General features: G+C 36.9%; 1 protein-coding gene across 2 annotated transcripts in view; it reads right to left on the reverse strand.

The window, feature by feature from the left end:
* Positions 1-531: 531 nt before the first annotated feature.
* The window catches only part of RAP1B (RAP1B, member of RAS oncogene family), a 79,812-nt gene continuing 65,014 nt past the window's right edge, over positions 532-15,329 (reverse strand). The window contains exons 1-5 of one of the 2 annotated variants that reach the window (XM_067564066.1): positions 12,627-12,772; positions 11,766-11,906; positions 8,408-8,551; positions 6,630-6,745; positions 532-1,774 (exon numbers count right to left, since the gene is read on the reverse strand). In XM_067564066.1, coding sequence (XP_067420167.1) covers positions 6,659-6,745; positions 8,408-8,551; positions 11,766-11,906; positions 12,627-12,704 — 450 coding nt within the window. In that variant the 5' untranslated portion in view covers positions 12,705-12,772 and the 3' untranslated portion in view covers positions 532-1,774; positions 6,630-6,658. Of the gene's footprint in view, positions 1,775-6,629; positions 6,746-8,407; positions 8,552-11,765; positions 11,907-12,626; positions 12,773-15,329 lie in introns of those variants that run through there. The other variant, XM_067564065.1, reaches the window with a different exon arrangement.

The following is a 15,329-nucleotide window of genomic DNA, read 5'->3' on the forward strand; positions in this document are numbered from 1 at the left end:
CTTGTTTGATCTTGGAGAAAGCATGTTTTAATCTAGAAAGAAGCAGTATGTTAGTTCACTTCATCCAGAGAGACTTTTTAATAGCCATAACATGCTGATTTTAGTGATAAGATCATCCTATAAAAAGTCAGTTACAAACAACACTTTCAAGTACCCCAAAACAGCCACTGAAAACTCGTGTCATATGGATTGCTTCCTTTAGTAAGTGTTTTCCACAGGAAAAGAAAAATTTGAATGTGATACTACTAGTGCTCTGAGAAAAACCCATCTGTCTATGTAACACTAGATAGACAACATTTGTAGTCATGGTCATCAATGGGCACTTACTCACTCACCCTCATTAAGCTGGATGAATTCCTATGGCTTGTGTTACGCAGAAGGCCAGAATGTATGATCAGAAGGGTCCCCCCTCCCTTTTGGTCCTAAGATTTATGAAGCCACACAGTGCAAAATGCACATTGTTTAAAATTGTTAAACCCATATTTACTGGCACTGTTAAAACACTACACAAAACATTCAAGTAGTAGATAATTGTAATGCAAGCCCTTGCATGGCAATCCAAATTTATTGAACTACTGATGCTAAGTCATACAAAATTGCACCACTTTTAATTAAGGCTTTTAGTTTACATTTGGCCACTTCAAAGCAGTTGTAACATTAGGTTGGTCAATTTAAATACTGTGGCTCCCTGTTGGATATACACACAATCTTTACACCCAAACGTTAATTCATACAAAGCAACAAGGCATTGTTAAATAAATCAGCAAAAGTTAATTACTGCAACTTAGGCCCTGTGACCAATTACACATGATTAAAATTACTTCCCACATTCACATCCACAGTACTCTTCCACCATTTAACATCTCAACCAAAACGTTACACATGTAAAACAATCACTAACAGGCAAAAGTACTAAAACCTGTATATTTGGTATTGCAAATACACTTATGCATGAGCAAGCAAGGGAATTAACAGTGAGAATCTACAGCTGCAGAAGCCTGAAAATGATTTACAAAATTGTTAAATCATTAAAAAATCATTTTAAAATATACACTTCTTGTTGTAGACCCCCACTGTACACACAACTATAAACATTGTTCCCTATGTAAACAAGGAAAAGGAAACATACAATAAAAGGTTGAAAAGTCTGGACATTTCCTTCCCAACAGATATTAAAGGCAATGTCTTTAGTCAGACATACTGAAAGGACTCTTATTTTAAAGACTAGATCACTGTCTCCACAGGTTTTTCCTAAAATTAAAAAACTATATAGCTGTTGTGTTAATCAAAGCGGTTTTGTATAATATGATGATGATGATCCTGTATTTCTTTAAAAAAAAGTTACAATAAGCTACAAATACCGATGAAGCAAAGTTATCTGGAGTAGTCTATATAGGAGCTCTTTGGACTTTCTTTTATTATGCTAAAATAGTGGTGCTTTCAGGATTTACATTATTGTACTCTCCAATAGAAAGTATGGGGATTATTGAAGTATACAGTACACAGTTTTCATACATGTACAACATTGGTGGATGAACGTCTCTTATCAGTAATACTGGATGTAGGCTCTGGTTTTACCAGTTGCATACACTTAGAATATTTATAAGTAAAAATCTCTTGTGACACTGGAAAGTGATTAGAATGTGCAAACTGATGTAGTAGCTTTCATCCACTTCTTAAAGGGTACCACCACAGGAAAGTCCATTTAAAATGTTGGTAGGTTTAATAAAGTTGGAATGCTGGCACTGTTGAATTGGGCAACAGTTCTTCAGACCTGTAATATTGAAACAAGAGATTAGTCCTAGAAAACTGTGCAAGTGTTCTGCATCTTGCCTGTGCAAGTGTTCTGCATCTTGCCTGTGCATTTTGCCTGAAACAACTCAGACACATGCTTCGGAAACACAAGACCCTGAGTTTTCACACTGGAAAGTAAAAAGTTGCAACAGACATTTATATCAGCAACTTTTTTTTTAATTTAAGTCAGTAAAATGATGTATTTGACAGATTTTAAATCAGACAGAATGGGAGAAAATTATAAAAATAGTTAATAGAACTCTCAGAATTAAGTTAAAAATTTTAGGAACTTTTTTAACAGCATACTTAACCTAATCTTTTATTAATTGAATTAGTTTAAAAGCCAAACAAAATGGATTTTAAAGAATTCTTCAAATATATTTTTGTAAAATTTTGCTTTTGACCATTTAGTTACAAAAGGGACCTTAGAAAAGAAAGTCAGATCGGTTGATAAAGATATTATGAGGAAATGGGACTAGCTTTATGGGCCAATGAGCCAATTTGTGACCAAAACTGAAGTATTATAAAAACAGCACTACATTTCGATAAGTGCATTTTTACTACTTATGTACAAGTGTACTACTTGACTTTTTGACTCAATACTCCCAAGTTATGTGGGTATTCACTGTAACTGTGAACATTTTCACTTTTACCTTTCAATGAAAACAGCCCCAGAGGCTGCCTTTTTAAGAGTTTCAGAAAACTAATTAGGTGGAGAAGTTATGATAAAAATTCCAGAAATGTGGATCTTCACATTATATGAGCAACAGGAACAAAAAGCTACCCAAAGAGATACCCCCAGATTTATTAAAAATAAAAACTTAAATTAAGTTTTATTTAGTGTAGTTTCTACCTTTATAACCTTGCTTGTTAAATATCAAGAACCAATGAAAAGCAAGAGTGTAAATTTTCCTTTAACATTTCTCTGCTTACTGTGTTGAGTCACTAGTGCTGTCATGTGAAGAACTACCAATCTCTCCAACATTTGGATTTGTAAAGACATTAATTAGACAGGGAGCAAAAAAAAATCAGGTGGATGCTGATACCCCGAAAGGTACACCATTTGTCAGTGATAATTTAATGAGATTAGGGAAATATAGGCAGCATACATTTAAATTACCTTAAAAACTATCAATCATTTGCTATAACAACAATGTAAACAGTGGAATTCCAATGTAGAGTGATTGAAGTGGTACAACTATGCAGCATCAGAAGTACCAAAACCCTAACTTGTAGCACCAGCACCACCATATTTAAAACTTCAGTAACTCAGACATGATAGAAAATCTCCCAAGTTTGCCTGATTCCTGGATAAACTCTAAACTTGAGTGAGAGAAGGCAGATTAATTTTCAGTTTCTCTCTGTCAGCTTGTATTTTACACTGATGATGAGCCCAAACCATTTAGTTAGTCTATGGATTATTATTAGTACACAGAGTATGCCACTTCTACAATAGTTCAGGGGCGTCTGGGGTTTTGATACAGACCCATTACTTTACTCCCCCCCCCCCCCCCCCCCAACTGTTACTTTACTTAGTTCTGGCATACACATCTATTGTTATAAGATTTGACAATGTTTCAGTATTTTTTGACTAGTCAACAAGAATCTCTCCAGAATGAAACGAATTCAGAACTTCACGTAGGGACAGGAACACTTATCACCAATTTTGCAAATTTGCATCTCCCCATGTAAAGAGGCCACACTGTTCTGCCATTTCAGTTACAGAAGCACAATAAAGAAATGGGTTAAACCTACTCAGAATTTTTGTAGAACATCACACACTTCAACACCAACTTGATTAAAAGAGAATGGAATTTTGTTATCTTAGGTTATGATTATATAACTTCCGCTGTGCATATGAGCCAACTTTTAAAAAAAATAAGTGCTCTCAACATTGTCTTTAAACCTTAGAATACATAATATTAGGCTGCCTCTTCAGATTTAGTTTGTCAACTAACAAACAGCTACTGTACATCACCACACCTCACTAGGCAAAAGTCTGAGCAAACAGATTTTTATACTGTGCCCTAAAAATCAGATTCTGGTTTAGCAAGACCAAGGAGACAGAGTACACTGAAAATCATCTCCAGATTTGAAAATCTAGAGTCAGACTAAGTGAGAGCACATATACTAGCTCATTCAAGTCCCCTTGGGAGGAGGAAGAGAATAGTTCTGTAGCCAGGACCCAAACTGAGGAGGGCAGCACTGCTTAGACTTTAAAGCAATATATATTATTTAGGAATACTACTTGAAAATACGAGTGTAATTATAATTGATTATTCAGATAAACTGGTTTACAGTGTATTTACCTTCTTATTTCAGCTTATGTACCAATTTGAAAGTTGCTTATGTATGGCTTTGCAGATACTCTATTAAAGCCTTGAATTGCACCCAGCAACAAACAAAGTACCAGCACAGCCTTTGTGGCATTGGTGCAATGTGCTGTGGGCAGCTAACTAACTGATATGGAAATGAGCTGCTACATTTTGTACCAGCTGTAGCTTGAGTGGTCTTCAAGGGTAGCCCCATGTGAAACTCATAGTAGCCCAACCTTGAAGTCAAAGGCATAGGATTACTATCGTGTCAGAGAAACTACACACAGATGAGAAATTTTTGGCTACCAAAACCCAGGAATAATTGGGGATCAAGACCAACCACTAAAGTGAAACCCCATTAAACAAAGGGTGTAATCATCATTCTTGTCATTCTCTCCAGATGCTTCTGGCAACCAACCAAATTTTATTTGCATTCAGGACACTTCACATAGCCTAGACAGTTTTTGGCCAGATACTGGAAAAGAAAAGAATGCACTGTGTAGCTCATGAGGATAGCCTTCAAGCTTGCTATATTATATAATCTGTTTATTCTTTATTAGTTTGATTTATTATATTTTTTTTTGTACTCAATAATTCCAGTACACATTACTTCATTATATTTAGCTGTAATGCAAGGAACCTACAGGCCCTGTGTCCTGTATGATTAGTTGAGCAAGTTAGCATAAATCTTTGTAACCTCTGGCATAGATAAATGGCTTACCCATTACCCCTTTTTAACTTTGGGAAACTGAATCGAGAGCTGAATGTGTTTACCCGGATTCTGGATTACTGGTTACCACAAGAGTTCAGGCCAAAGATAATGGTTTCAAGGATGAGATCATTGATATTAATATGTAAGAGTATGTTAGCCAATAGAGAATGTATACCTTAAGATTTATTAGGGTGAGGAAATAAGATTTGGGCATGGAAGGTTGGGCACTGACATGAATATTCAGAATAGTACCAAGACCCTATAAGAGGGCAACCCTCCATGTGGAAGTGGTCCTTTTCTTGCTTTCCCTGCGTTTAGCAATATAGCATAATTAGTCAACACTTGACCCTGATCTTTACCAGTTTGGACCCTCAAACCCATTCTGGCATGCCAGAAACAAGGTTGGTCCTTTGTCACCTACTGCCGGGTCTCCTCAGAAGGGTGTGAGTATGTTAGATTAAGTAGCTTTTGTAAAGGAATGTTATCACAAGGGGCTACAGAACTGTATTACACGTTCATAGCTCTAGGGTTTGTAGCTTTAATAACTGTCATTTATTTTAATGAAGATCTCTAAAGCCTGGCTTTGTCCTCAGTGTGAATGTCCTTGCCACATACCCAAAGTATTGAACTCAACATCCTGTAATTTTGGGACAAGAATCTAAATACCTTCTGGTCAGACCATTGGTGAGCCTGTCAGAAAATCAGGTCTGAATTTTAAGACAGGTCTGCATGTTATCACTGTACTAATGATACCATAGCTCAGACAGTAAAACTCCCTCCACCCACATAAGCCTCAAATACACTGAGTGGGAGGGATGACACAATCCTGTATGAGAGCACTTAGAAGAACAGAACCACTGAAATGCATCCTATCCATTTAATTAGCCTACTGAAGGCTGACAACAGACCTGAAAGAATCAATATGAACAGATGACAGCTATCCACTGGCAGGACAACCATGAGAATTGTGGCTCAACACCAACTTGACCTCAAAATCTTTGTGACTCAACACCAACTTCTCAAAAACGTGGCCGAAAAAAGTGCATGCTTGAACTGGTTCTTAGCTATATAAGGCACTAATTAATTGTCACATTAAAAAAGTTTATCTAGTAAACCAATAGCTCCCAGTAAAAGAGGTTCAGGAAGTGATGCATATGAAACATGATTGTCCAATGGCTCTCTTCCAAATATACGTGTTGCAATGTATTTCTTTTTTTAAAGACTAACTCCTCTATTAGGACAACGTATGTTTGAAGTGTTAGGGAAACCTACACAATGCTCTTACAGTCCAGAGCAAGTTTTAAAAAACTATATCTAAATATAGATTCTATGATCCTATGTACATATTTATAACTGATCACAAAGCAAAATATGACATTTTAGCTATACAGTAGTATACTGCTGTCTTCCAGAACTGCAATTTTATCAGTAAGATAAATTTTGTTTAATCAGCCTTCATATAAGCCTGCCTATTTTTGCTAGCTACATTTAATGCTTTAAGATACCTCAAAAAGGAATGTGATATTTGCATTTTCTTCTGAACATAATACAAGTTGTTCCTTTAGTCTGTCAAAAGATTTTGGTCCATTAGTGAGAGAAGCATATCTTATGCATGCCTTTTCAGTTGACTCTGGAATGGCCAAGCCCAAAACACTATTTCAAATATTTTTAAGTTAAAACAAGTAAAAACTCTGATCCTATTTTGTATTCACTATTAAAGTAATAGCTAAATTGAACCTTTGAAAACAGTTCATGGTAAGTCAACAACAAAAAAAGCTGAGAAACTAAAAGTAAGTAAGCTAGCTTACCTGGCTCAGAGCTACAGTACATCTATGAATTAAAGTAGCTGACACGATGACTTTTTGCGTGCTTTTCCAGGCACTGGAGTTTTTCTGTTAATTTGCCGCACAAGGTCATAAAAGATCTGCAAACACAAGAAGTTCTTAGCTTAGGCAATTTAAGCTGCTACTCTGGCTTTTAGCCTCTAAGTCTTTCACGCATTTGTTTACTTAAAAAAAGCACACATTTAACTTTCACATTTTGAGACCTATTCAAACTGTGTTAGTAGATACCTATTTGTTTTCTGCCTCATCTCCCCTTCCCCTTCTAGTTAAAGCTGTCAAGGCTTTTTCAGTTTCACTGGAAGTGAGGTAACATACTTCAGGTAGCATCAAGAGCAGCTTTTCTTGCAGGCAAAGCTTCCTGTATTCACATATATTTGAACTATATTTCATACTCCAACACGGTTAATTAACTATATACATTATTTTTATTTGTAAGTGTTCAGATCAAATGCAGTGGACAAAATTGAGCTATAAGCAATTTATGTACTTTTTGTAGAATTACTTCCCCTAAAGAGATTATTTCTGTAAGAGGATTCTAGTCTATTCCTATTGTATATTTTAGAATGTTGCATGCTTTGTAACCACTCTCTCAGGTGTAAGTTACACATTTGATAAGATCTATGAATTCTCTCTTAGTGTTTAAATTAGCCTGATTTTTCATACATTTAATGACTCATTTAATATTAGAGTACCATCCTGATTTTTAATCAAAATAGAAGTTTCATTCAGCAGCTTCCTCAGGGGTTAAAATGTGGCAATAATTGAAAAGTTCATAGCAAAACTACATAAGTTAGGACAGGAAGTGTAGGAATACTTATCTAATTGGAATTGTACAAGGACTAATTTCCTAAGAATACTAATTTAGATGCAAGTCAATCAGGTCTAAATACTGGAATAAATAGCATATGCTTCAGGTTATAAATAAAGGTCTCTCCCCTCCACCTCTCCCAGTAGTATCTCCTCAATCTCTGAATGTCCTGAAATAAGCTCATAGGTTATGGCTACACTATAGTTATTTCCTGGGTATTTTCCACATTGGAATATTCTATTCCTACCTATTTCTGCAAGTGTTTTCTACTGCATGAGGTTCTAATTCATTAAAATGTGTTACTTTTACCATTAACAAAATGGATTGATCTATTGGCTAGCAGGTAGTCTTCAGAAATTCTAAATAGAAAAATACATACTTGCTATGACATGCTTTGAAACTAGATCTGTCTAAGGCCAACAATATCACAAAAGGTCATTTATATTAACACAATTGGTAACGACATTTGTGCAAGACATTTCCTGTGGAAAATGGCTGGGATCCCTCCCTACTAGATACTGGTCCCCAAGAAGCAACCCTGCTGCTCCACCTCTATCATAAAAGTCAAAAACTAGAAACAAAGCAAGAATACATGTTCTGTCCAATATGTTTTCAATGAATAATTGAATACAATAATTAAGTGCTGGCATGATAGGTGAAAAATCCACAGCAAGCAGAAATAAAAGCAGTTGCAATCCCATAGCCTTAAGTTTATAACTAGGAAGTTAGCAGTAAACAGTGACTAGGTAGATAAGTCTTGATTACAAGCATCTGACATAATATAACATTTCTTGCAGCATTAGGGTAAAATTCTGCCCACTGAAATCTAAGGGAACTGTTGACAAAATTCTGAACTTCATGTTCTTAGACAGCAAGAAGCAACAAATTGTTAGTAGAATAGCAATTCATTTTTTCATTAGGTATTAAGCCTTACCTCATTAACATTTATTTTTGATTTTGCAGAAGACTCTAAGAATGCACAGTTATTCCATTGCCTTGCTAGATTCTGTCCTTGCTCCTTTCCCACAACTCTTTCGTCTTCCAAGTCACACTTGTTGCCAACCAGAATCATTGGCACCTAAACAGGACAGATATTTTAATCTATATAAATGAAGACAGAAGCTGAATCACTAACAACCAACAGGGGAAAAAAAGAGCACAAGAAGATCTTTTTGCAACTTAAGAGTTACATCAAGTCATTTTGATTTGAATATGAACGGCTTGCAGAACTGTAAACTGAGCTGCTGGTTATCACAGGATCTGGTCACATGTGCAAAATATTTCAAGTGAGTTCATTTTACTAAGTCAGCTCAAGCTATTTACTCCAAGACCTCTCCCAACTGAAGATTGCCAGCTGTATTAGGCTAGTGGAAAAAGAACTACTTGACTGGTTAAACTACAAGTTGAGACCACACAATTCCTGTAAGTTCCCCTCCGTTACTGAACTTGAACACACTGACTTCAGAAGGCCACGTGAAGAGATGGACGGAAGCAGTTGTAGGGGCTTATTTGACACATTCTACTACACTGTCTGTAGTTACTATTTTTTTGTGTGCATGTGAACAATGGTTATATGCTTCATAAAAAGCAAACACCAAGAACATAATTCTTCCAAGCCCCAAGAACCTTGTTTTCAGCCATGATATGGTGGAAAGGTTGCTCTTGCATATTCAACCATGTATAAACTGATGGCCCTAGTATTAAGAGTTTTGCTCTGCGCTCTGAGGCCCAAATCAAGAGAATTCACACCTTCTGGTGCTGACCTTATGTAAGTAGGCAGATCTTTGTTCTCAAAGGAGTCACGTCACTATGTGACTAAGAAGTTTCCATATATAGATGGAGTTTCAATAAGCAACTGCTCTCAAGGAAAGGGCTACCCAGAATTCTCTTGACCATGATACCCTGAACACAGGCCTAGTGCTGCTGCTTTTTTTTTCTTTTTAAACCAATGAGCATAATTAACCTTTGGAATGCAAGGGTTGTGATGGATTTTCCATCACTGACAACATTTAAATCAAGATTGGATTTTTTCTAGAAGGTATGCTGTATAGGTTAAACAGGATTATTTTGGAGAGGTTCTACGGCCTGTGTTATACAGAAGGTTAGGCTAGATTATCACAGTGGTCCCTTCTGACTCTGGAATCTATGAATGCTCCAGGTCCTGTTGGACCAGGATTCTTCAGAAAGTATGTGTGTTGTCTAGTTTGCATCACTGTGCAAGACTCCTTCACCTTACTTACCTGAATGGCTGTCAGAGCAGTGTGTAGTATTTCATTATCACAAGAATTTTAACAGTGAATTATTCAACCCCCAAGTTTCACATTTACCGGAATGTTTACAGGTACAGCATGACCACGGCCAGTCATGTTTTGTCAGTTAACACATTCAGTACCTCATCTATCCAAGAAGTCTATGAATGCTGAACAGTTTCTTAAGAGCACTATTTAATGCTTTAAAAATAAATGCCTTAAAAGTTCAGTTGAATAGTGTTAAAGCACAAAGGATAAGACCAAAAGTACAGCCAAATATTTTGGTTCTGATATTGAATTTAGTTAATTTTCCTCCTTTTCCCTAATTGCTTCCATCAGTGCTCCCTCTCACCTGCATACATAGTTTTTCATCTCTTTCAACTACTGCCAATATAGACTGAGTGCAGCAGTAATCACAGCAGCATGCTTTACTCAGAAGTAGGAGTAAGGACATATCCTGCTGTGTGGAATAGCCGAATTGAAAGAAAGAACACCAGAGAAATAAAAAGATGAGTACCTCAGAAGTACTTGCCTCCCCATAGTATCTGAGCACCAAAGGGAACCTGCTGCATAAGGCAGGGGAAGAGAGGTGTTCTTTCCCAGCCCTCATCAATGTTCAGAAAGACCCCTCCCCTCAAAGCAGCCAAGAGAGAAGTAGATTGGGTTCTGAGTGTATATAAACTGTGCACTGAGAGCCATATATAGCCCTTTATGCATGAATTTCCACAGATGTTTATGGGACTTAAAGAGTGTTCTGTTCACAGGTTTCTCATGTGTGCTCAAAAGCCACGATTGTGCTCAAAAGGAAGAAAATGTCTAAGAAATATTGATCTGCAATTCCTCTACTTCTCCGTCAAAGGAATTTCTGAAAGTGTCAAAATTTCCTACTCTAATCCTCCAAAAGTTAGCTTTACACAGAACTGAACAGCAGTCCAGTTGCCTCTTAAGCATGTCAAGCAAGACAGCTAGAAGACAAGTAAGCTACTCCCCCACCCTCCAGCAGCTGCAGTATTTTTCAGGCAGCTCAGAGAATTTACTTTTGCTAGAGGAAAATTAGGAGCAGATTTACCTTCTGAAGATATAACCTATCACTTATCCAGCTGCCTGCAAAGTTTAGCAACTGAACAGGAACAGGGAGAAGGTAGAAGTAAAGGCAGAAAAACCCAAGAACTGTAGTATGTATTTCACACATTAACATGAGGAAGTAGAGGAGAGATTCACTATTTCCTTTGACACCTTTGTTCCTCAGCTCATCACATTAAATCGCTCCCTTTTCCTTTATGCAATTGCTTCTTTTGTTCAACACAAATTTAAGAAACCGTAAAACACAAACTTCTGAAAATTATCCATCACTCAAAAGTGATAAATTATCTATGTACTTCCTAAACTGTAATATACACCCAATTAATGCTGAAAGACTCAGTCTCATTTTAAGATTTTCAAGAACAGTCATTAGCAACAGAGGGATACGAATTAAGATTGTGTGAAAATAATAAGCTTAGTCTTGCAAGTACACTCACAAAAAAGGAAACTGTTAAAATAGCCCAGTTTGATTAATAACTGCAGTACAACTTTCTGAAAGCAAGAAATTCAAAGATGAGTCCACAGCTAGACTCTTTTCATAACAATACTGTTGGAAGTAAAAGTTTGGTTATAGCTAACTGTGTGGTATAAACATTCACAGAACAACAATGAAGACTGAAATTGTAAGACCGAACTTAGCTTTAAAGACAGGGTCTTCTGCAGTACTTTTGTTTTAGGTGTACTTATATACACTATCAGAGTACTTTAAAGCAAAAGATTAACAGACTGACAGATTCACCGTTGATACCATATGAAAGTGCATATAATTTTCCCCCCCGCCTGCTTGTCGCAAAAGTCGCATTTTCAATACAATGCATATAGAGGTCGATTTGCCTTTCAAATTAAAGCTTGTAATGAATTCAATGATGTATCTGTTCAAAGCAAGTACAGCTTTAAAAGGCATTTATAACGAGGACTTGAAATATCAGTTTTTCTACAGCACTTTAGGGGACTGCTCACATCATCAGTGTCTTTGACTCGAAGAATCTGTTCTCTTAGGTCTTGTAAGTCGTTAAATGTGGATTGTGCTGTGATGGAATATACTAATGCAAAGCCTTGTCCATTTTTCATGTAGAGGTCTCTCATTGCTGTAAACTGTTCCTGTAATGAAAAATACATACAACTGTTAATTTGAATTTCCCTACTGAAGATGCCAGATCACCAATATCCACATAAAACCAGACAAGAATTACAAGTGGTAAAGTTTTAAATTTTTGGAACACAAATTGTGCTTTAAAAGCTTATCCTGTGCATTGTAACATTAAGAATATCTAAGGGCTATATTATTATTGATCTGACTTTTTGTCTTTTTATATATATATTGTTTGGGAGATAACCTGCAGAATGTAGTATTTAGAAACCGTTCTAGGATCTGTCCAGAAATCTCTAGAATGCTAGAAGGATGGCAAATCAAAGCTATTGTAATGTCTCAACCCAAAGAACAGAGCGAAATAAACTCACTAAGGTTTTATAAAATAAAACAAAAACACATACTGCGTTATTCATTTAATAATATATTAATCCAAAAAGGGAAACTGTTCAAAATGAAAGCTTGCAGTTCTGTGAGGAAAAACAAGAACTAGCTAGACCTTTCTTTTATATTTTTTCCTGTTATACAAAGATAGTTGCTTTTGCAGAACCTATCCTTTTACAATGTTTCAGTCAAATCAATTCAAGTGTGCTAAACACATTTGATTGGTGCTAAGCAGACTGGACATGGAGGGCCTTAAATTGACAAGGTTTTGTATTTGACCACCTTCTCTTCTGTGATTTTACCTTCTATTTGATTAACTGAAATATGAAACATTTGAAAACACAAACCTGGGGTAGAAATCGATTTTCCATTTTAAATACTAGCAGAAAAGGAAAAAAATTCACGATATGTTCCATCTGCTTCATTTCTAACTCTGTCCTGGCTTCAACCTATAACATTGGTACAGTGGACTCCTTTTATAGGAATCACATCCACCCAGATGATTGGATTATTATAAGCGGTTGATTCTTACAAGCAGAACTGCAAAGAATGGATTAAATTAACCGTTATGTTTTAAACAACCAGCTTTTTTTATTCAATTGAGAAACATCTCATTTACCATAATTAAATTATTTACACTTTAAAGAGGGAACAAAACCATACCAACATTTTGACTGAGTAACATGCTACTCTTATCATCCAATCGTTTAGATAGTGCTTTTATTCAAGCAATTAATACTGTAAAGCACGTTACAAAACTTTACATAAAGTGTAAATTACCTTAAGTATATAATTCTGTTAAAGATACAAAATTTTAAAAATCTCAAACTAACATATGAAAGTGCATTACACTGACTTTTATAGCATAAATATAAACGTAAAACAAAATGGACTGTTTAACAGTATTGACTCTCATTAATATTTATTTTGGAGTGTCACTGGAATGGCATGTCTGGACCTGTGAATGCACAATGCAGTGGCGCAGTCACTGTTATTACCAACTTGTCCAGTGTTCCTGGATCACTGCATGATCCACATTGTTAACCTCCTTTTCAAAGTGATGTAGGAGGTTAAAAATCACTGAAGCCCCTGTACAATAGGCTGGATGTCAAAGTTTTCATTACATCCTTCATTTGGGTTGAAGATGGGAGGATTACCTCATCAGAGTCTGCCTCTATATTGTTTTTGGGTTTCACTTCAAATTGGTCTCTGATCTCAGTCACAATGTCCTGAGCAGAGAGGTTGTGTAACAAAAGCATTATTAATTTCTATCCACTCTTCAAATTTGTGTGCATTGAATTCTCTTGGTGGCTCAACAATAATTGCTTCTTCCATGGATACTAGAACCAGACCTCCTTTTTTCCACTAATTCTGGATTGTTGAAATATCAACGTGAGACCAGGTGTTCGCAAGCATTAGAATGGCATCTAAAAAACTGATCTTCCTAGCAATTTCCACATCAGCATTGTCATCATCATCAATATGGTGCTACACCATGTGAGTCATTTATTTGCAAAAGTACGACTTGGCAATTCTGATAATTCCCTGATCACATGGCTGAAGGACAGAACTTGTGATCTTTGGGAGGCATTCAAATTGGATATTCCTCAGTGCTGCGTCAAGTGGACTGTGCTGTTGTCCACTAATAGCAAAATCTCTCCCCTTTCCAGGCTCAACTGTCGATCCCAGTCCTTCAGCCACTCACTGAATAGATACCCCATCATCCAGGCAGATGCACTGGCAGCATAGCAGACTGGAAGATGTTTCATATTTTTAAAACACTAGGGGTTTTTGACTATTTGTGATGATGAAAAAGTCCTTTTTCTTACCGGTCATGGAACAGATGAACAGAACAGTAACCCTCTCTTTAGACTTCTTCCCTCCTTTTTTATTGTCTGATTTAAAAGGTGAGTGTCATCAGGCTAGTCTCAAAAATAAATTCCACTTTCATCTGCATTCCAAATGTCTTCTTCAGCAAAGACACATCTCATTTGAATTCACTCGTTTTCTAACCGTTCTTCACATGCCCTAATGTCTGTGTCTTTGGGTTCTCCATGCAGTTTTAAAAAAAAACAATCCGCGCTCATTTTTTAAAGTGCTCAAACTAGCCAGAGCTGGCCTTGAAGTTGGTGTAGTAAGAAGTGAGAGCTTACGGCCTGTAAAACAGGCTAAGGCCTAAATGGAAAAAGCCGAGTGAACAGAAGTATAAGAGGTCACTCAAGTTAACAAACTGGTACAGGAAAGTGCTGATACTGCAAGTTTGTAAGACTGCCAAAATATTACTAAAATATGTAGTAGGTATAAGAGGTACCAAGATACTAACTCTCTGAAATGACACTTTTATGAATAGAAATGATACATGGAGTGGCGGTGCCCAAATCAGCCAATCAACGGAAAAAGGTGGTATTAGACTACGTCAGGAGGGTGGCAACTACCTCCGTGAAAGGGGGCAGATCGAAAGTGTATGTAACAGTGTATAAAAGAGGGTGTCAGAGGGAATACCAGCGTTCGGTCTAGGGGATAACGGAAAGTCCCGCCGTTGGGCTGAGACCATTGTAACGCCGCCTATGCGAAACTGACCCAGAGATACTCTAAGTCATTTCTCTTTGTGCCGCACGCAATAAACCTGGCCTGGATGCCTTCGTTGCTCAGCTAATCTGTGGTCATGTCGACTCATTTGATCGTGAGAGCTGTCTCAGTTTCCTGATCAGAACTGGGACAGCATCTACACAAGGACACATGCACGCAGCCTACACTGATAAACATCAGTGACCAACAGACCAATTACCACAGTTGGTAAAGTCCACTGCCACCGCCAGTTCTGCTGCTTTCTACATCACCAACGGTCCACTTGGGGGGTATTTCTCTCTCAAGCGTTTCTGACCACTTTATAAATGCTGCCTCAACCATAGGTGCTTTGCCTGACCGCATTCTTTTTCTGTCTCTTTAGTTTTGTATGATGCTCTTAGTCTGAGAATTTTAGACAATGTAGGTTATGGAATGCCCAGTTTCTGAGCTGCATCTCTTTGGCTGATCTTGGGAAGACTATC

Source organism: Emydura macquarii, unplaced genomic scaffold (genome assembly GCF_026122565.2).
Source record: "Emydura macquarii macquarii isolate MOO-44397 ecotype Brisbane River unplaced genomic scaffold, CSIRO-AGI_Emac_v2 contig_2636, whole genome shotgun sequence".
In the NCBI taxonomy this organism is placed as follows: domain Eukaryota; kingdom Metazoa; phylum Chordata; order Testudines; family Chelidae; genus Emydura; species Emydura macquarii.